Below are 23,034 nucleotides of genomic sequence, written 5' to 3'. Positions count from 1 at the left end.
GTCAACATTCTAAATCAAAATATGGACAAACATGGAAGAGAAAAGTAAATTCCGAAAAAAGAGCAAACATCTAAAAAGAGCAAATAACTGAAAAAGCAAATAACTAAACAAGAGCAAATAACTGAAAAAGAGCAAATAACTGAAAAAAGAGAAATAACTAAAAAAGATCAAATAACTGAAAATAAGCAAATAAATGATAAAGAGAAAATAACTGAAAAGAGAAAATAACTGAAAAAAGAGCAAATAACTATAAAAGAGCAAATATCTGAAAAAAGAGCAAATAACTGAAAAAAGTGCAAATAACGGAAAAAGAGAAAATTACGGAAAAAGATAAAATAACTAAAAAAAGAGAAAATAACTGAAAAAGAGCAAATAACTGAAAAAAGAGAAATAACTGAAAAAAGTGCAAATAACGGAAAAAGAGAAAATAACGGAAAAAGATAAAATAACTAAAAAAAGAGAAAATAACTGAAAAAGAGCAAATAGCTGAAAAAAGTGCAAATAACGGAAAAAGAGAAAATAACGGAAAAAGAGAAAATAACTAGAAAAGAGAAAATAACTGAAAAAAGAGAAATAACTAAAAAAGACCAAATAACTGAAAAAGAGCAAATATCTGAAAAAAGAGCAAATAACTAAAAAGAGCAAATAACTGAAAAAAGAGCAAACAACTGAAAAAAGTGCAAATAACGGAAAAAGAGAAAATAACGGAAAAAGAGAAAATAACTAAAAAAGAGAAAATAACTGAAAAAAGCAAATAACTGGAAAAAGTGCAAATAACGGAAAAAGAGAAAATAACGGAAAAGAGAAAATAATTAAAAAAGAGAAAATAACTGAAAAAACAGCAAAAAACTGAAAAAAGAGCAAATATTTAGATTTTTTTAAAATTCTGAACAGCAAGGAAAACAATCTTTTTAACCAAAATCCAAAATGATGCAGGGGGAAGAAATCAAATTTTAGAGAGAATATACACCCCTGTGAGACGTTGGTCCTTTTGCTCTAAAAAATCTAGGTTTAAATAATTTTTTAGAGCTGGGCATAATTCAAATAACAAAATTGACAAAACTCATTTTTATCAAACTGAAAGAGTTTTTAACTTTCAGAAAGAAAATCCTAAAAGCTTCCAATTTAATTTATTTTCTTGTAAGGGTTAACAAGTGTTGTTGTAAGTGTACTACAGTGGGACCCATAAAACTCTGGAATAGGAAGACGAACTTTAAGCGATCTGATGCTAATACTAGCTGGGGAACCCAGCGTTGCTTAGGTAGCTCATATGTTTCCAAACCCTTAACTCGCACTTTGTCTATTTTACTTAAATTTTTTATATTAAAGTCAATCCACTCAATTCAGACTCTCAAACCTAAACTAAGAACATTGCCTTTTTTCCCTAGTTTACACCCAAACAGAGATTATATATAAATATAAATATATAATTTTAGATATATACATACATATATATTTCAGTTTTTAACTTTTTTTTATTAAAAAGAATTATACTAAACATAATGTTTCACGTCTATCATGACGATCATCAGTAGTTAAAATTCTTTGAACAACTAAAACTCCAACATTTTTCCATCACATATTGCGTATTCTTTTTTTAAAAATTACAAAAATTTCTTTGCACTGATTTTCCTTTTAAAAAAATAAAACATTTAACTGCAATATACAAATTATTAGATACATATAAAAACATGATCACATTTTGTTAAATCGATGATAATAGATATTTTCTTCTATGCCGACTGCGCTGATTTAGAAGATGATGATGTGTAGATGTGAGGATAAGGGTTTTTTTCTGTGTTGCATAAATTGCATCTCTTTTATTTATCAAACATATATATATATATATTTATGTGGATTAAGCAATTAGGTTTTCCATGTAGCTTGAAAATCTAATACTGAAGGAATCTTCTAAGTTTCTGGGCGTCATAGGTTTATTGACCAATCAATCCTAAAAAATAGCCATTCCTCTATTTCAATTGTGTTATTTATTTACAGAAAAAAATCGATTTGAAAAAAAGAAAGTTTTCAAACTTTTTGTTGTTTTATATTTGTTTTAAACATATATATTCAAAATTGCATTTCTTTTAAGGTTAATTTGAAAAAAAATGACATTTCCCTTCCTAGTTTCTACCTTTTTTCTACGATTTCAGCTCATTTTATTAAATATTTAAACCCGGGAAGTAATTTATCACTTTTTTGTACAGGAAAACTGGATCATCATTAGTTAAGGGAAGAGTTCGGGTAAAGTTATATCAAATGTAATGCAAGTAATAAATATGTAACTTTTCTTTTTTATAATTGAGTGGAAATATTCCCATAACCCAGTTATTTTTGAAGGTCTTTAAAAATTTTCTTCTGAAACACTTAATTTTATATGTTTTTATTATATTTCATAAATAAATTACTTACAATTATTTACCTACTTCAAACTGATGGTTCGCAAATTAATGGGTTCTGACATAAATGCTTTCATTTCATGAGAAGCAATATATCATAGAAAAAAAATCGTTTATATCTCAATGTACCTAATACCAGGTATCTAAGTATATCCAGGTATCCAGGTATCCAGGTATCCAGGTATCCAGATATCCAGGTATCCAGGTATCAAGGTAGCCAGGTATCAAGGTTGCCAGGTATCCAGGTATCCAGATATACAGGTATCCAGGTATCCAGGTATCCAGATATCCAGGTATCCAAGTATCCAGGTATCCAGACATCCAGGTGTCTAAGTATATCCAGGTATCCAGGTATCCAGGTATCCAGGTATCCAGGCATCCAGGTATCCAGGTATCTAAGTATTCAGGTATTCAGGTATCCATAATTTTATGAATCCAAGTATCCAGGTATACAGATATCCAGGTTTCCAGGTATCCAGGTATACAGATATCCAGGTATCCAGGTATCCAGGTATCCAGGTATCCAGGTATCCAGGTATCCAGGTATTCAGGTATCCTGATATCCATAATTCCAGGTATCCAGGTATTTAGGTACCCAGGTATCCAGGTATCCAGGTATCCAGGTATCCAGGTAACCAGGATTCCAGGTATCCGGGTATCCATTTATATAGGTATCAAGGTATCCAGATATCCAAGTATCCAGGTATCCAGGTATCCAGGTATCCAGGTATCCAGAAATCCAGAAATCCATAATTCCAGGTACCCAGGTATTCAGGTACCCAGATACCCAGGTATCCAGGTATACAGGTATCCAGATATCCAGGTATCCATTTATACAGGTATCAAGGTTTCCAGGTATCCATGTATTCAGGTATCCAGGTATCCAGGTATCCAGGTATCCAGGTATATAGGTATCCAGGTTTCCAGATGTTTAGGTATCCAGGTATGAAGGTATTTAAGTATCTAGGTATCCAAGTAAGTATCAAAGTACGTGTCAAGGTACGTATCAAGGTTCTATAATTAGCTTATTAACGAAGGTTAATAATAAATTGATTCTTTGTTCTTCATTCGAGTCTTAACATGACAGGAAAATGGTTCCTAATATTTTTAGTTCTCCCGCCACCTTATACTCATGGACTTAAGTAAACTTTTTTTTTCATTATTTATTGCAAACAAAAAAGTCTTTAAAGGGATTAATCGATTTAAAGTGATCCTCTACTTCAAGAGTCTGATTTACAACAGCACTCTTAAACAGAATATAAAAAAAGAAAATCTGCAGAATTATACATTTTTAAAGAAAAAGAAAATATCAATTTTTTATTTTTACAGATAAAGTATTTTATAAGCAACACTTTATAGAAGGGGGTTCACTTGATTTTTCGATAGGAGTCCCATTTATAAAGAAAAAAAACTTTCCTTTTTAAACAGAGCAGATTCTATCTTTTTTTGTTTAAACTAAACTCATAAATAAAAAAGTATGTATTATAATAAATAAAAATGAATATAAATAAAAATTTCTCGTTCTTATTTTAAAATATATTTGTAATAAGAAATCTTGCAATTTTTTTTATGTTTTAAGGAGCACAGTGTTCATGTCGACAATGAATATGACATACAGTACATTTACCCAGGTAAGGAATTCACAGTGAAAGATTTTTTTAATGCTAGTTTCCTTTTAACATCTTCAGAACTTTAAAAAAAAAATTAGGTTGGTTGGGTCAAACTGTAAGTCCAAGGGCCTGGCTAAACTTCAAAGTTGTTTCTTTTCTCAATCTCAAGATCGGTGTGGAGCTAGAAATTAGCTATAAAATATGTGTAGATAAAAATATTTTATTTTTATTTATTAAAGTATAGCTATGCTTTTAGGGTGCCTCGCACCCATCTTATGCTTCAAATTTTAATCGTTGCTCTGTCTGTGAGCATTTTCTTTTCATGCATTTTAAAATAACAATAAAATAGTTTCCTATATTTGCCAAATTTTACGAAAATCTAAATATTTTAGTGGCTCTTTTTTTAATTCGGACTGTTCATAAACCTTCCCTGGGGTTATATGAGGTGCCACAAATGAATTTGCATTTAATCGGATCAGCCGTTTTGACACTTATTTGATACAAACAAATAAGAAAAGTATATATATTCTTAATTTACGGAGCCAAAGCTGATTGTAATTTTCTTTTTTAAATCCCTTAAACCTTAGATTTTTTAACCTTATTGTTATTTTATTTTCAATTGGAAATTCATTAAAGTCATTTTCAATGTTCAGTACAGAACATGGACTCTAACAGCAAAAGATGAGAAAGATTGTGGAACTAAATGCCTTCATTTTGGAAACTGTAATTCTTTCTGGTTCCAACAAACTTCCTTCAGTCCAGGTCTGTATTAAATTATTTCAACCCAAGTTTAATGGAAAATGTTTACAATTTTTAAATACAATTTTTCAATAACGACTGCATGTTGAGAATTTTAAACCAACGGATCGAAGGATACTAGCTGAACAGTTTCAAAAATCATAAACGTATCTATAGCGCGCTTTCTAAAAACTGAGCAATCAAAAATGTAACATTTGACTAGGAAATTGAGTCTTTGCCACAAGTCTGCTTTTTTAATTTGTATATCTGTGCAATCCAATGTTTAGACTTTAGATATCTTAAACAATTTATAATTTGTGAGGTCAATTATTTAATTTCAAAATACTAAAGGTCCGCATGCTCAGTTTGCAAAGATATAGGGTCTCATAGAAATGGTAAAATAATAACTTTCCACTTCCAGCAAGAAAAAATTCAGTCATATTGTTATTGCATGGTTAACATTTCATAAAAGGAGTGACCGGCTATGTAAGGTAGTTGAACTGAGTATGCAGTGTTGTGGAAAACTTCTTTCGAATTCATTTGAGCCATATTAAAATTTTTAAAGATCTGTAAATCCTGAGTTTGAGCGCAAATTCAACGTTCAAAACTCCTACTTTGGGGGTGGATACGTTTCAGAATTAGCTTTTTTAAATTATTAAATAACAACGACATAAAATGTAAAAAGTTCTACAAAAACTACAGACGTCATGTATAGGAACATGTTAAGAAAATAAAAATTAATCTTATCATCGAAAATAAGTAATCTTGTTCAATTATTCGTTTCTATTTTTTCATTATTCTAGTTTCTCGTTATTCACAAAGATTTTCGCAGATTTTCTAGAATTATTATTGAAAACACGACATTTGAAGAATTTGAAGAAATCTGCGAATAAATTCAAAGAAAATAAGAAATTCAATATAATAATGAAGACGAAATAATAGATAGATAGATATATATTTATCATTAAAGTACATAATTTTACATAGATATATTCTTTAAACTAACACTTTAATGACGGGATTTGCCAAGCCAACATTGGCCGTCAATAATGGCAAACCCGGATGTTACTGTATGATATTATTTTTAAAACATACAATTGGAGGTGTTTCGTCCAATAAGTAGGGGGAAAGTATTAGGAAGAGAGAGGGGGGGGGAGAGTTATTTAGCTCAATCAGAATCAATAGCTGGCTCAGAACTAAGGATGGCACATTTATTTATTCAGAAATACATGAATAACAGTTTGATTTTGAACATTCAAATTGCAGATACATATTTGTTTTATCCACATGATATTTATTTTTTAACGAGTTTAAAGAACACGAGTTTTTTATTTCTAATGACAATGAATTCCATATTTGTGGTAGGAAAACTTTAGGAAATTGTTCTAATACTTTTCCTATAAGTCTTTCTAATCTTAAGCATTTTGTTCGGTTTTGATGAGACAAAGCACAAAACATATTATAAAACGATTCAGAAAGTCGTTCATTGAAGTGTTTGTATATAAAAATTGAACCTTTCAATTGAAGAATATCATGCAGTTTCAAAATATTTAGGTTTCCAAAAAAAATAATCGATTTTAACATAGATTTATTGACAAATTTCTTTTGAGAAACATGTTCGTAACCATCTAATTAGATTACTGTATAATTTTTACTTTATTTTTCGTTGTCGTTATTAAATAATTTTAAAAAAACTAATTCTGAAAACGTATCCACCCCCAAAGTAGGAGTTTTTAACGTCGAATTTGCACTCAAACTCAGGATTTACAGATCTCTAAAAAGTTTAATATGTCTCAAATGAATCGAAAGAAGCTTTCCACAACACTGCATACTCAGTTCAACTACCTTACATAGCCGGTCACTCCCTTTAAAAAGACTAAGTTCTTCTTCAATGATCAAGCAAAGGTTTAGAGGGTACCATTGTAAATTGGACATTCCCCTGTATAAATAAAGCGTTTCTAAGCGCCTTTGAAGAATTAAGTAAAAAGTGTTTTTAAAGAATTGAATAATTCCAAAACATTAATCATGTTTTTCAGTTTATAATTAATTAATTAGAAATCATTCAGGAACTGTGTTTGGAACCTGCGAGGGGGCAATGCTATCAACTCTAGTAGATACAGGTTTATTATCAGACTAGCTGTCCAATCCCGCCGTTCACGGTTCACCCATGCACTTGCTCGACTTTCACCTTGAAGCTCTTAAAGTCAATATATAAACATAAAAATAGAAGACTGCAGGTTGAATTTGAGGTTTGTCTAAATTAACTGATGAATTTAAAGCGTATTTATGTCGGCATTAATGTCTCATCCTGTGTGGACATTCATGAAACAAAAGTTTGGGAGTTGAGTACTGCGTCTAATTACTCTAAAATATTAGACACAATTGTAAAATTGAAAAATGTAAGCTAAAAGCATATGTCATATAAAAAGTCAAAAATTGACTGGCTTATTTCACCTTCATAATCCAAGCCTTTTCTTAGATGGGGGTACTATACCGACCGACCCCCCCTAACTAAATTTATTAAGGGTGTTATTTTTTGAAAGAATTCAAAGAAAGATTGGGTTCAATTTTCTTTTTTTTTAGGAATAAATATTTTTAATTTAGTCCTGAGAGTTTAGAAAAGGCATTATAACTGCATTTTATCGTCTTTTTTTGTTTTGTTTCTATATTTATTTTCTTATTAACTTAAGCTTGGCCCATAAATAATTCAGAAAGAAAGCCTTGATTTATTGATATTTAATAATTTATTGGGTTTTTATGTATTGAGGCTTCATATTTGTATCATATAGTACTCATTCATTTTTAATGAGTCAAAGGTTTTCCACGTGTACGTATATTAAGCTTGGTTTGAGAACATTCTAGAAAAATCCGGTTTATGTTTCAGGAGAGGAAGGGAGGTCAAACTAGATCTAAATTGTAGGCTCTATTTTTAGAATCAGCAATAATCCAGATAAAAATTAACTTGTAACTTATGCAAATTGAAAGAAATATTTGTTGTGAAAAGCCTGTGATGGTTCCCCGTGCCATGTCCAGAAAAGCAAATGTAATTCAATTTTTTTCTTAAATACTGAAAACGTGACAATTCCTAAATTAAAGGATTGTGAGCGAAAAAAGTTTTTTACTGTTTTACTAGCGTAAAGTGCAACCCAGAAAAGCTTCTATGTAAAAATTCTTTTTAGTATGGCAACTTTTTTTGCAGAATCTTTCTTACTTTCTTAGAGTTTTACATCGGTATGTTTAAGGATATCTACTCGATATAAAGCAATATTTATTAATACTTATTTTGACTCAAACTCTTAACTAAATGAATATATGAATATAATTTACCAAAAACCATACTGCAGGCCTTCAAGTATCATACAGGGAAATTTTCACCTTTCATCCCAGGGAAAGATTTTGCAGGTTCTTTCTACATATAACGTGCTACTAACTTTAGTAAAAGGCTGTCTAAATGAAAATAAACAACCAATAGTTTTAAGAGATTTGGTTGTCTTTATAAAGTATTCGTTTAGGCAGTTGGTACGGTGGCAGGGGATTATATCAAAATAATGAAGACGACTTGTATTTCAGTTTTATTGTTAACAAGCTTTTTTGATTTACAAATTTACAAGTGATTAAAGAAAAGCATTTTTATTGACAACTTCTTTATGTTTCCATTTTTGAGCATTCATGCTGTTTAAAAGCTTGATATGAAACAAAATTGAAATAGAAGGTCGTGTTCATTATATTGATTTATTCGCCTACCCCTATATTAAATCCCATATTTATGTATTTTTTATAAAATAGAATGATTGGTACCTTATCAATATCATGCATATCATTTGACTTATTTCAATCCCTTTTAGATAATGGTATAAGAATATTTATTGATGCTGGGAGTTATGATGAGTGGGATATTCTATGCAGGTAATGATAATTCATCATCACTGGTTTTCTCCAGTAGAAATGCGCAAGTCACTTTTGTAGACAAATCACATAATCACATTTAAAAATAATCAGTTTTCAATATTATAATCATGAATATTTTAATTATACTTGATCAGACAAATCTTTTAAGCATACTGTTGTGAATCGCGCATTTCCATATTTGAATCGAGGATCGCTTAAAATTACGTATTTATACAATACACACCCTGAACTAACGAGAGAGAGAAGCATTCGGTTTCTTTTATTTTAAATCAAACGTGATTTTGTCTTTATTTCAACAGTCTTTAGTCTTACAGATTTGTTTATGTTATTCTTTTTCATTCATAATGTATATGTCAACAAAAAAGTATTTCAGATTAACAAATATAAAATTATGTAAAAGGGGTCATATTTTGATCGAAAGTCACAGTTTTCTGAAATATTGACAGAATCGTTAAATCCACATGTACAGTCCTTTTATAGAAGATGTAAATTCTTCCTTGAATTGAAATCTTTTTTTTCTCATATTACTAATATTAATTCGACAATAAACCCCTGGAACAGGATTTCATTTTAAGACTAAACAATCTTTCTTGTTGGTTCATTTATTTTTGTCGTCTTCATAAAAATAATAAATTTTTTTTTTCAGCGGAAGTGAAAATTGCTGTCGCAGGTAAACAAAAAAAAGCAGTCTAGGTAAAAATTTTAAAATTTTAAAAATTCATTTTTTATATTTCAGAACTGGCAGGTATGGATTAAAGACGATGAAACAATAAATCACACTCGGGATTTTTTTTGACATTTTATTTCCTGTATTGTTTGACTTTTAAAAAACTTTTCTTTTTAAATTTTGTCAACGATGGTTTTCAAGATCTAAGCTAAAGATTTGTGTATACAGAAGATACTTTGTTTTGTCCTAAAAAGGTATTTAATTCATTCTTAAACTTTTATATTTTAACCAAGCTATTATTGTACATTTCAAAAAATGATAAAAAATAAGCTTAAAAAATCTATAGAGATGGTAGGTTAAGAGATGGGCACCATTTTTCTTTGATCAGAATGAATACGAACGATGGACTTTTATTTGGATTGATCAGAGAAATTCATAAACTAACAATCTTGATCTTTTATGAACATTTTATAAATCGTTTGTTCACACAAAATTTAAAAATGATCATTTTTTACTGAATGAACAAATTGTTCGCAAAATGTTGATAAAACAATCAGTTTTTGTTCATCTAGCTTTCAGACTTCAGAGTAGCACCAACTGGCTCTGGCTCGGGGCGCTTCTAAAAGTACTCAGAAATACAGGGAGAAACTTTAGCCATTGCTATATATCCCCCGTATACACCCCTGCACACAAATGAAAAAGCAATATACGGAACTACAAGAAACACAAATCTTTTACGCTGCATTAACCTGGAGAATTGAGGTTTTTTACATTGCTAAAAGATGTTAATTCTTCCGATAGAATCTGGTTCTATGTGTAAAACATCAACTCTCAAATAATAGTACAGAGAAGGAGGGGTTTTTCTCTCTCTCTCTCTTCCCCTTCCCTCTTGCCGGAAAAAAATGAAAAGGGAAACATAAAAATTAGAAACCTGATAGGTTGTGCACCATGCACTATGATACCGGTTTATACTCTGCCGGCTGCATGGAAAATTTTGCTATAGGCGAAGCCATATTCTGAAGCACTGTGTCCAAAATGAACTTACAAGAATCAAAAATTCTTTTGTCGAAAATATCCATTCTTAGCCTAACCTTTCTGATGTCAATTGTCAATATTAAGGTGGAATTCTGACAAGGATATCCTCGGAATTTTCAAACCCCACTTAGTGACTTTTATTTTTCCAACCTGTAAGAATATTGAGGAAAATGAGTTTGAAGCTAATTTCAACAGTTGTTGAGTAAGACATTACCAAAAACTACAAATATATCTGATATTTACTCACAATCAGTAACTTTCTATTATATTTAATTTGATATTTCTGTCGCCAAGATATCAAATTTAAGAGTAGTGTGAATCAGAAATATGTGTCAAAATGTATTTTTCCCTGGTCTACAAGACACTAGAATGCGTAGATCTAAAATAGAAACAAGACAAAAAGATAAAAAATTCACTGCTCTTTTTAAATTTTGTTTTAGAAATAAGCTCAAGTTTTTTAATAAAAAATCGATTTTATTGAACAAACAATTTTACTAAACAAACAACTTTACTAAATAATGAAGGAAACGTAAAAAAAAGAATGTGCCCATTTCTACAAATTCATTAAATTCAGTCCCAGATGACTTTTGCAGATTAGGGAAACTACAGGCAAAACTACACATGGTTCTTTGACTAAATAATCATTTAGTGGAAGAGAACTGTGTGACTTATGGGAGGGAGATTGCAATCATGATGATGAGTGTACCGGCACACTGAAATGTGGCAACAATAATTGTGTCAAGTAAGATAGACAATCAATCTTTTTTTTAACTTTTTGCTGAAAAATTTAAGAGATATTTCAGTTTGAAAAATTTGAAATTAGAAAATCCTTAACGGCATTTCTGATGTAAATGAAAATAACAAAAAATACCTTCTTACAAGTTTCTTATCACTATAACACAATTTTAACAAGAAATCCTTTAAATTACTATTTATTAAAAGTCACAAAATTTCACGGTGATAGTGTCAAAAATGAGAGTGCCAGGACAAAAAACAGCCTGTTTAGGTTTAACAGCTTGTATTGTAAGTAAAAAGCTGGGGTTGTTAACAAGAGCATTAAATTCTTTTGTAAAATTTCACCAGAAGGAGGCTGGTCCACAGAGGAAACGGTTTTTTTTTACAATTAATTAATAACCCCAACTTAAAATGTAACACAAATCCTACTTTAAACTAATTTGTTGTTTAGAAACAGGTTCAGAAAATAAAATGAAATTTTTGTCACCAAAAAAAGTAATCCTTTTAGTTATCGGTTTCTGTAGTAATTGATCGTGAAAAATGTTTTCCATCGATTTTTTTGTAATTTCTATTGAAAAAACAACACTGAGAATTTGTAGAAATCTGCAAACAAATTTATAAACCTAAAAAATCAAATAAAAGATAATGGAGACATAATTTATTCTATTTCTTCATAAATATCTATTTATAAATATGTTATTTCCCTATAAATGTAATAAAACTATTAGGCACTGGGGTGAAGGTGGACTATGGGATGCTGAAGATGATTGTTGTGAACCCCCCTGTACTCCAGACCATCCTTGTGCTGAGGGGGAGGGACACTGTGAATTTGATGCAGATTGCCAGGTATAGTGTACTCCAGACCATCCTTGTGCTGAGGGGGAGGGACACTGTGAAGTTGATGCAGATTGTCAGGTATACTGTACTCCAGACCATCCTTGTGCTGAGGGGGAGGGACACTGTGAAGTTGATGGAGATTGTCAGGTATAGTGTACTCCAGACCATCCTTGTGTTGAGGGGGAGGGACACTGTGAAGTTGATGCAGATTGCCAGGTATAGTGTACTCCAGACCATCCTTGTGCTGAGAGGGAGGGACACTGTAAAGTTAATGCAGATTGCCAGGTATAGTGTACTCCAGACCATCCTTGTGCTGAGGGGGAGGGACACTGTGAAGTTGATGCAGATTGCCAGGTATAGTGTACTTCAGACCATCCTTGTGCTGAGGGGGAGGGACACAGTGAAGTTGATGCAGATTGCCAGGTACAGTGTACTCCAGACCATCCCTGTGCTGAGGGGGAGGGACACTGTGAAGTTAATGTAGATTGCCAGGTATTGAGTACTCCAGACCATCCTTGTGCTGAGGGGGAGAGACACTGTGAAGTTGTAAAGATTGTTAGGTAAAGTGAACTCCACCTTGTTCTGAGGGGTAGGAACACAGATAGCTAGGTATTAAACTGATTTTCAATTTCAATAGTTTTTACTTATAAAGTTTTTGTCACAATTTTTTCCAATCCCTGTTTTGAAAATTTCTTTCCAATTTCTTACCATAAAATATTCAACAAACTTAAAATTAGACTTACATTTCCTTAATGCCTCGTAAAGTAAAGAATGTTCAGCTCAGTATTGTATCCTCATGTTATAGAATACAAACCTTTTTTAACCTGCTTTATTTTCACAACAATAAATGTTAAATAGCCGGTTTCGATTTAGAAACTTTTAAAAACTTTAATTAAATCATTTTTAAAATTCAAACTATTTCCATATCATGCAAAGTTGAAAAATTCAGCAAAATCTAGATAAAATTAGCTGCTTGAAACCAATTAAAAAGAAATTTTTCATACAACTATAAACCGCCAGACTAATTGGTTTTTAAGTATAATTAACTTGATTGATCATGTTTAAAAATGTGATAAAAACTTGGGTCATTAAAAGGTAATTTCAGAACCCTGGTTGGCTAAAGTGTGGAAATGACTTCTGTGTCCACAATACTTACTTTCCAAGGTATTTAAGATTTGATTTAAAATCATGTTAGATATAAAGAAAGTACAAAATTTTAGTCATCTGTTTCCTAAACATTCGTTAACCTTCTACCAAGCAACTGATAACTGCTGCTACAGGGTGTGCAACAAGGTAACATATTTGTTCTCTGTTTTCTACTTTTACTACAGGATGAGCAATGTTTTGTTAAAATTAGACTTAAAGATCATAGATTTTTGGTATATTTTAGCAACTTGTTCAATGTTTAATATTTTTTAAAATTAAAGCTTTTTTTGTGTTTGGATGAATCCCAAAAAATCTACATGGTCTAACAAGTTGCAAAATTATATTCTTTATAAGTTTTCTTTTGTAAAATATTTTGATTCTGACAGAAGAATAGATTATAAACATTATCATAATCAAAGAAAAAAGATTTAGCAATTTGTTAGGCTTTCTTTAATTGGAATGGGGTCACCAGAAAACTGAGAAAAACTTAAAAGTTTAAAAGAACGATCAAACTGGCTGAACAGGTCTAGTTTAGATATTACGTATTTCTTCTGGCCTGACTGTAAGATCCTTTCCTCTCGTCTCTCTTCATAATGTATAAAACTCAGGATAGCTTCAAGCTTTATTGAGACACATACCTTCAATCTTAAATAAAATAAAGCTTGATAATACCACAGAAAAGCTTTCAGAGACATAATTTCATATTATCCATACAACAAAACAACACAAAAACATCATCTCAGGCGTTAAAAACTGTGGAATTATGCTAGGAAACATACTAGGACAATGGGTTTAAGTATTTAAAAGGATATTTACCATATTAGTCCTTGAATTCTTAGCACAATAACATTATAAATATAGAATATACAATCTTTACAACACTACTGAAAGAAAAACTGATCGGATACCATGGGAGATTCCTTCACGCATAGAAAGGATAGTTTACCGGCAAAAAACTAGTTTCATCTTCCAACATCATCATCTTAAACAGGGGTGAATATTGGTAGCAACAGGGGGTGCATTATAGACTTTAATGACGAAGCATGTGCTTGTGTAACATTAGAAATTATGGCTTTTCCGCCCAACCAATAGATCTAACTCAGATTTTTTCCTGCGTTACAGAGTGTGTGGATTCAACATAATGTAAAAACACTTTTCTTTTCAGCGGTACAATGTGTGTGGACACAATGCAGTTGGTTGTTTAAACGATGAAGACTGTAGCGCTGGATTGTACTGCAAGTAAGAATTAACGACATATCATTATTGCACACAAAAACGTCTAACAAAAGTGGTATTATAGTGAAATTACACACATGCATGCAAAACAGCTCCAATTTTACAAAATTGAAAAAAATCATTTATGCAAAGATAAATTTACTTTTCTGAAGTTTTTTTAAGGTCATTCTCAAATCTTTGCAAACATTTTTTAACCTAAAAACGAAAAGAAGCCATAATTTAATTATCTTCCTCCTTTTCATAATATCATGTTTAGCATGCAGTTTTAAGAATTAATTAGTAACTCTATTGTTTTGTTAACTCATACCCGCATATTGTTTAAATAAGATAAAATTGTTTATAATATTAGGAAAGATGTAGCTCAGCCATACTGTGAAGATGTAAATGAATGTGATCCCAATAATCCTAAGAACCATTTGTATCCTGGACTAGCATACTGCGGGTAACACTTGAATTTAATAATTATAGATGCTGCATTCCGTTGCATATTTTGATAGCATTAGAACTGGCCATCTCTGCTCTAGGATACACACTACCTGTACCAATACTATTGGGAGCTTTAGTTGTTCCTGTCAAACTGGATACAATTCATGGATTCCTGTTGCTGGCTGCATTGATATTGATGAATGCGCAACTGGTAATTTTAGAATTGTAATATTGACTAGCTTCAGATACAAATACTTATCTAGAAGTAGATTTTAATCTTAATTTAACAAGATGATCTTATAATAGGTCCAGTTTGCGGACCGAATACTAACTGTTGGAACACTGAAGGAAGTTTTAAATGCTCCTGCAAGGCTAACTTTAAAGATCTTGTTATTCCAAACGGTTGTGTTGATGTTAATGAATGTGATGCTGCCTATATGGGTTACAACTACTGTGGGTAAGATTTTAAAAAAATACTTAGCATCAGCTTCCTTATTTTTTTGCCTTCTAGTTAGGCACCTGTTTCAATTGAATTATTTATAATATTATAGGACTAACACAGTTTGTACAAACACTATTGGAAGTGCCTCTTGTGCATGCGCTGTTGGTTTCAGAGGAGACCCATATACTGTGTGCAGTGATGTGAATGAATGTGCAGAAGGTTATAAACTTTCTTAACCATTGTTTGTCCTTCAAGGAATCATCACTCCTTATTAGTGAAAAGACCAAAAGAGTTTAAATTTTTTTTCTGAATCATTTTAAATCAGAATAAGCCTCATGAAACCTTTTCTGAAAATGTTGAGAATAATAACCCATTAAAAATTAACCTCCATATCTTAATCAAGAATAAATCTATAACCTAGCTACTACACAGAGCTAGATGTGTAGTAACTAGGTAACCATGGCATGATAATTCCTTCCAGATCCATCCTTTATAAATGATTGTCCTTTAAACTTATTTCAGGAAGTCAAAATTAGTTATGTGTATCATCTAGGGGGTAGATTTATTCAAAATGAAAAAAGAAAGGTTCCATCCTTCATTTCGATAGCGTTTAATATCTTATCATTCTTGATAAGGTTTCCAAAAAGGCCTTAAACAAACCTAATTGATCCGGAAACAAATGGAAACATTATAGACAGATTAGTCCAAAATCATTTTGTTTCTAATAATTTTTTTCCTCAAGATACAAACTCTTTTAATTATGAAACTATATTTATGTTTACAAAGGTGTCTCCTGTGGAGTATCCACTGTGGAATGCTTTAACACTGTTGGAAGCTATTATTGCTCTTGTAGCACAGGCTATGAACGTTTTACTCCTGGTTATGGTTGTTATGATACTAATGAATGTGCAACGTCTATCTGTGGGTAAAATATGTCCAGTTAAATGTTTCCCCCAGAAACACAACAAAACCACAATAAACATAACTCTTCAAAAAAACTTCTATTTTTAATCAATGTCCAATATTTGAAATTTTCTGCAATAAGTAATAAAAACTCTAGATAGATTTTTTAGTTCAACATATTTAAAATTGAAGTAAACAAATTGAGTCCAACACTATCTCCATAAATTCTACATCTTTAGAAGCATTAGATATGCTTGAAGTCAAGTAAGTGTTTTAACTTGAGTTTCAATTCTTAGAACTTATGGTTCATGCACTAACCAACCTGGAACTTACTCCTGTACCTGCATTGCTGGGTTTACAGGAACCCCACCAAATTGTGTGGATATAAATGAATGTGTTACAGGTAAAGTTAGAAAAACCTTTGTTTTTTATTTACATTTGATAACTCAGAAGTCAAAAACACTAAATAACATATTTGCTGGGTCAATCAATCAATCTTATGTTTTAAAGGTCACAATTGTGCCGGGATTATTAATCTCTGTGTAAACACACTTGGAGGATATAGATGCTCTTGTCAAGCTGCAGAAAACTCTCTAGCTTCTACTTCATACAGTTATGGTTGTAAAGGAGCAGGTGAAATCATTGCTTAAAGTAATTGTTATTAATTAATTATTAATTAAAGTACTATTTGATGTCATTTGAGTTCACAGTGTCCACTAAAAGTAAACTTTAGAATTCAGCAATACATCAAGAGATTTAAGAAAAATATTTCTTTGTCTTCATAATCAAACAAAGGTTTAGAGGGTAAAGATTAAAATATGTCACTCAATAAATGTAAGGTGACTTAAAATTATGTCTAAAGTCCATGTAATATATTTTTCTGTTTCTACAAACCAAGTGCAAGTCAAATTAACAATAAAAATAATTATCATTAAACAAACTTTGAACTTTCAGTCCAACAGGTAATTTTTTATCTTTATTTAAAGCAAAATATGTTCCCAAAATTTTTTTACAAAATATGCAAGGTCAAAATTCTTACTGAATTATTTTTAAAGATCCTTATGAAATAACATTTATCTTTCTAAAGATTTCGGTAAAGAGGTAAAAAAAACATTTATTTAAACAAAATTTCAGATGGCTCAGCAAAAGGAGCTGTTAGGCTAGGAGGTGGTTTTATGAGTTATACTGGTATGTAAGATAATAAAATGTTAAAAATGTTAAAAATGCCCATTTTGCGTAAAAACTATACATTTCTCACAATCCAGAAAGCCTATTTTATTTTTTTTAAACATTACAAATAAATCTTTCATTTAAATTTCTAAAAGTTGTTTGTTCATTGTCGTAAAATATCAACAATCCACAACTAGTTTATATTAAATAAAATGTAAACAATAAACATGCATATTTCCTTTCCTTTCATTTTCCTTTTTTTCTGTTTTTTATATTTATTTAAGAATGGGGGGAAACACTTGAGTTTGTATGTTTTTGTCATTTTTCATAAATAAATGATTACTTACTTACTTATTATTACACAATCCATTGTATTGTACTGCATGATTAACAAATTGTTTGAAAAAGAGGTTTAAAGATATTAAAAGTTAAAGGTCCAGGAAATGTTTAACTACTGTTTAGCTTTTGATAGTGAAGGTTTGACCACAAAAATGCATGTTATTTTTTCACATTCTAAAAATACTGGCCTTGCCTTAAAAACAACAATTTTCTTAAACATTACTTATTTACAGTACAGAGTTATCTATGTGTAATCTAATCAAACAATGTACAGTCTGAACGCAACACAGTCCAATCTGGGATTTGCAGCTGAATACTGATGGGGTTTTAAAAGTTTATGAACACATATCTCTGTTCTCAAAAAACACAAAAAGACTTTATGGGTATCGTATTAGACATTGTCCTCTTTGAATGGAGGGTCGCATGAAATTATTCTTACAGTCTATTTGACTCTTTTGCATCGAGTGAGAGAGTCACAAACTCAGGGGCCATTAGTTCCAAATCTAACACTTCGCCCATTTCTAACACTCAGTGTTAGCAATGGGCCAAATCTGCAGAGTTATCTTTATCAAGAGTATATATCTTTAAATCCAAGTCAAGTAGAACAAAATTACACCATTGTAACAAATTCAAGAAAACACGAAGACGATTACTACTGTGTAGCGAAGTTGACGGCGCAAGATTCACAATACATAATACTATATCCACTCCAAATGTGTCTCCTCATGTCCCCCCCCCCTTTACCGCCTCTACTCGTGGAGAACAGTGTCGGTTAGCTTTAGAACGTCGAGATGTGAACACCTCCGATCAGGAACTACTAACTCCTTTATGATGATGGCGCAGATACTCAGCTAGCAGCAGTCGTGCTATCCGAAGGGTTCCCAGTTTATCATGTAATCCAGAGACAACATAATCGCTCAATTTCATCATGATAAAACCGCGATCTCTGCCTACTAGGTTGGATAAGCCAGGTGTTATCAATCCTCTCTTGCCAGTTCCTGTTGATCTGCTCCACCAACATGAAGCTCCAACTGTTCCATTCCTTTCAACACTAATAATCAATGTTATTTCATTTTCAACCGTTTAGATAACCCCTTTTTTAAGGGTCACTATTTTAAAACAAATTTGATTTTATTATTCAATAAAGTTAAGGAATATCCCTTTTGTTCTTTTATTTGTGTCAACAACCATATATTTATAAATAATGTCTAAAATTATATATTGAAACAATAAATGTCAATTTAAACTAATAATAATGTGTGAGAATTAGTTTTTGATGATTCTTGATTTTATTTTCGAACATATCCCTGTTTTGAAACAATTACTGGATTTCAGTTCAAGTTGCATTTTCGGAACATATCCTGGTTTTGAGACAATTTCCGGAATTCAAATCAATGTCAATTTTCAAGTATTTACGCACTTATGAAACAAAACAAGATTTTTTGATAAGGTAAAATATTTACAAAATAGGAAATAAAAACAAACTGTTCTTTTAATTTAAAATTCATCACAGCATTTAGAAATCAAAATATTAATATCATTTGTTCAATATAGATTTAACTAGAAATGCAGGAATCTGTTTGTTTAAAATGCTTGAAAATAGATCATCCATATTTAACAGATAAAATGTGGAAACTTAGATTCTAGAAATAATTTAGAAGTAAATTTAGTCTTCATAAGATAAGATTTGTTTTCAGTGATGTTATGATAGTGAGTTTTGTTTTGAATTGTGCATTTTACTCAAACGGGTTTTGTCTCAAACGCGAGATTGTTTCAAATTCAGGATATGTTCGAAAAAAATGGAAAACCTAACATTGTCTTGAAAATGCTCAAGAGCTTTAAATTTAAAAAGAACTCCTATTACATTTTTGATTTTTTTAAATTTAAAATTGGGAATTGTTGCCCTCGTCATGTTTCATAAAATGTTGGTTATAGTTTTTACTATTGACTTTTACTCTGGATATGGGCCGGGATCCCAAAAACCCATTCTTTCAATTTGTGCCCATTTCTAAAACTCTGTGTTAGAAATGGGCCAAGTGTAGTTTTGGAACTAACATCCCCCTGAACTTAGGAAACACATTTTTGACTTTACACCTTCAGTCAGAACCTTTCAATAATCTGTTATATCATTCAGGTGTTTTGAGCTTTCTTTGATATGTTCAGGTATTGTCGAGTATAACCACAGGAACTCTGGTTGGGGAGCAATCTGTCAAAATGGATTTGATTGGGGTGAGGCGGATGCTATCTGCAGGCAGCTCGGATGGGGTGGTGCTTACACCTACAGCCATGGATATCCGTATTCAGGCATATATATCTTTGCTGATATGTTGTGTGGAGGAACTGAGTTAGATCTTGATAACTGTCCTAGAACATTAAGACCTTCAACAACGGTATGTGCAGGTTCTATGGCAGCCTTTGTCCACTGCTGGTAGACAAACTTTATTTTTTCTTAAAGAATTGTTCACATTTTGGAAGCTAAGCACATTATGTTTTAATTCTTTAACTTTTAAGCCTACTTCAATGCTCGAGAATGTTCCAGGAATTTTTATACGACTTTGGACTAACAATCAACAAATCAGTCTTGAATATTGTTCACTAAGCCATTTATTGAAAACAAAAATTTAAGTTAAACATAAATTTGAAAATAGATTTTATTCAGTGAAATTTCAATTTGAAATCATCCTTTACAATGAATACATGTTTTTCTGTGATATAATGTAAATGCCTGAGTTATTGATTTTTACCCTTATTGAAAGATTGATATTAGCTTTTTGACTACACATCCTTTCAATTAAATAACCATTTGTAATCCAATCTTCGATTTGAAATACTTCATACAGGATTACCTTTAAAGAATTACATGTTCAAGACGACTGTACAAAATTTATACTGTTTGTTTCTTAAGTTCATGATTACCCGCAACCGTGAAATTGTGTATTGTGTATTAATTTAATCAGACCTTTCAAGACTTTATTTCAGCCAGAAGACTTAACTTAACTTAGGGATTGTAATATCTTCAAGTTTCAAGTTGTCTTTACAGTCTCATCCTTTGTGGGTAAACCTGTAAATGTTTCTTTTTTCTTCCTTAACCAAATGTTACACAAAGGAATTGACTTTTTGCAACAAGCTCAAAATAATCCCTCTATCTTTGCAACTTGACAGAATAAAACTTTTATATTTCAAACTCAGGCTATTTAATCTGACAGAATTTGTCGTTTGAAACATCAGAGGTCTACAATATCAAATTGCAAAGATATAGGGATTAGAAAATCAGAGTTTGTGGCAGAAACTCAATTCCATTACACAATACGAAATGAGATTCTGTAGACCAAAACCAATCTAGAGTAACTTTTTCATATTAACAATAATCCTTAACACAATATGATTTGCCTTAAAATGTTTAAATGTTTATGATAGACAAATCCCTTTCACTTTGAAGTGAATGAGGAGGCTTAAACATCCTTTAAATATAAAAAAGTCTATTTCACTTTAAAGTTATAAAAAAATAAGGTTTTTTACCCTAGCTATTGCTTCAAACAGGGAAAACCAAAAAAAAAAACCAACATCTCCTTAAGCTTGACAAGGATTTTCTTATGATGAATACATTAATTATTAAATGTAAATTAAAATTTTAAGAATCTGTTTATCATATTTATTTGTAAAATAAAGGAATAAAGATTATTTATTTCCAGTTGTTTAAATTAACAATTTCCTGCAATTTAAGTTGAATATTTTTTCAAGTGACCCTCCATGCTAAATTAGCAATGATATCCAATGTGGAATTATTTTTGTTTTCTTGGTTTTTAATTTTGAAAATTCCTTTATGTTTTCAATCAATAGTGATGTGCAAGTCACTTTTGTAGATCGAAACCACATTATAAACATTGACACTACTTCATACTTAATCATACTTCATTGGATACTGGCGTGCATCCAGCTTTGTCATTTTTGAAGTGAGTTCTGGTTTTAAAATATGTAAAATCAAAACAAGTAAATTGAAATAATTGATGTAAAAAATAAGAACCCAAAACTTGAAATAATCAATTATCAGAAGCACAATGTTATAAAAGGCACAGTTGTGAACAGGAGATACCACTTGAAAGGTCATTTGAAATTAAGTCTGCAGGCTTAATTAATTAATTAAGCCTTCAGTCTCTTGAAATCTCATGAAAACTAAGACTCAGGCAATATGAATTTTTTAGATAATCATCAACATGCAGCAAAAAATGTTTTATTTAAAGGGAGTGTTCGCAAAAAGTGAAAGGGGGTATAGGCTTAACCCTATTCCCGCTGGGGGGGGGGTCAATTTGCCCCCCCCCTGTAGTTTTTTTTACATAACTCAAAAAGTATTGGTCTGAGGCTGTTGAAATTTTCTGACTTTTCTTACATACCCAAAGCCCTCCCTTTAGGCCTAAAACCGGGCTTTAATACTAACTGCCTGAGTCCTCAGGCACACTGCCTGAATGACTGCTTTTGCCTGTAGCAAACTAAATCTTTGTTTTGACCCACTTTCACTTGTCAGATTTTGATAAAATTTAGCTTTTTGGAAAGCCTATGACATAAGGAAACGGATTGCACAAGTTTTGCGAAAAAAAATTGCACATTTTTTGCAAACAACCTGTCAAAGGAAATTTGCACATTTTTAGTTTTTCTTGATTAAAAATCAGGTTATTTAAAATTTTGCAAAAATTTTTGCATATTTGAAATGGCATGGTCAAGGGCTTTTCAAAAATGTATAATTTGTCATTTTTTGGACAAATTTTTTTTTGCAAACATTTTTACTATAAAACTGGATTTTGCGATAAAAAAATCAATTTTCGCAAATTTGCAAATTTTTTTGCAGATTCTAAAAGTAGAGCACAAGAGCTTTCTAATGATGTATCATTTGTCATATTTGGACATAAAACATGGGATTTAGAGGGGGGGGTCAAATTGACCCCCCCCCAGCGTATACTGGTTTTCAAGTACCCCAGCGGGGATAGGGTTAATGCGATAAAAAAGCGCTTTTGATTGCTACTAATCTTACTTCTATTTGTTGCGTCTAAAAGGAGAAAATTGTTAAAGACGTCTCATACCGAATAACATGGCGTCCATACAAATTGAGAAAATTGCAACATACGACTTAGACCGTAAAAAAATCAATTTAATTTCAAACAAATCATTCAGATATTACAACATATAGTCATCGATTATCTTTTGCCACATTTATATGGTCTAAAGTTGAAGACAAGCAGGGTTAGATGGACTGGAAGTTGTTTATTTCGAAACTAATTCACACAATACTGTCCAAATATTAAAATATTTCATAACTATGCACTATATGGTATGCAACAAATATTACAAATAATTTCGTTTTCATGTGCACAAATACTGCAGTACAAAATTTTTCGTTTTCATGGGCATTGCACAATAACTAACATGCTAAAATGACCTGTATTCATG

The 23,034-nt window shown here is 31.2% G+C and overlaps 1 protein-coding gene across 1 annotated transcript; it reads left to right on the top strand.

The window, feature by feature from the left end:
* Positions 1 to 3,479: 3,479 nt before the first annotated feature.
* On the top strand, positions 3,480 to 21,168 carry LOC111696420 (latent-transforming growth factor beta-binding protein 2). The gene is made up of 20 exons (XM_023466017.1): positions 3,480 to 3,541; positions 3,979 to 4,030; positions 4,663 to 4,771; positions 6,814 to 6,867; positions 8,593 to 8,653; positions 9,393 to 9,401; positions 11,822 to 11,939; positions 12,291 to 12,353; positions 13,036 to 13,094; positions 13,151 to 13,223; positions 14,242 to 14,315; positions 14,662 to 14,754; positions 14,837 to 14,949; positions 15,045 to 15,195; positions 15,290 to 15,399; positions 15,967 to 16,105; positions 16,380 to 16,486; positions 16,594 to 16,716; positions 17,218 to 17,271; positions 19,756 to 21,168. The coding sequence occupies exons 1-20, from the start codon at positions 3,480 to 3,482 to the stop codon at positions 20,022 to 20,024; spliced, it is 1,893 nt and encodes a 630-aa protein (XP_023321785.1). The 3' UTR covers positions 20,025 to 21,168.
* The last annotated feature ends 1,866 nt before the right edge of the window (positions 21,169 to 23,034 follow it).

This window comes from Eurytemora carolleeae, unplaced genomic scaffold, assembly GCF_000591075.1.
Source record: "Eurytemora carolleeae unplaced genomic scaffold, Eaff_2.0 scaffold6, whole genome shotgun sequence".
Taxonomy (NCBI): domain Eukaryota; kingdom Metazoa; phylum Arthropoda; class Copepoda; order Calanoida; family Temoridae; genus Eurytemora; species Eurytemora carolleeae.
Note: the sequence above shows the minus strand (reverse complement) of the source record. Positions and strands in the feature narration are given on the sequence as shown.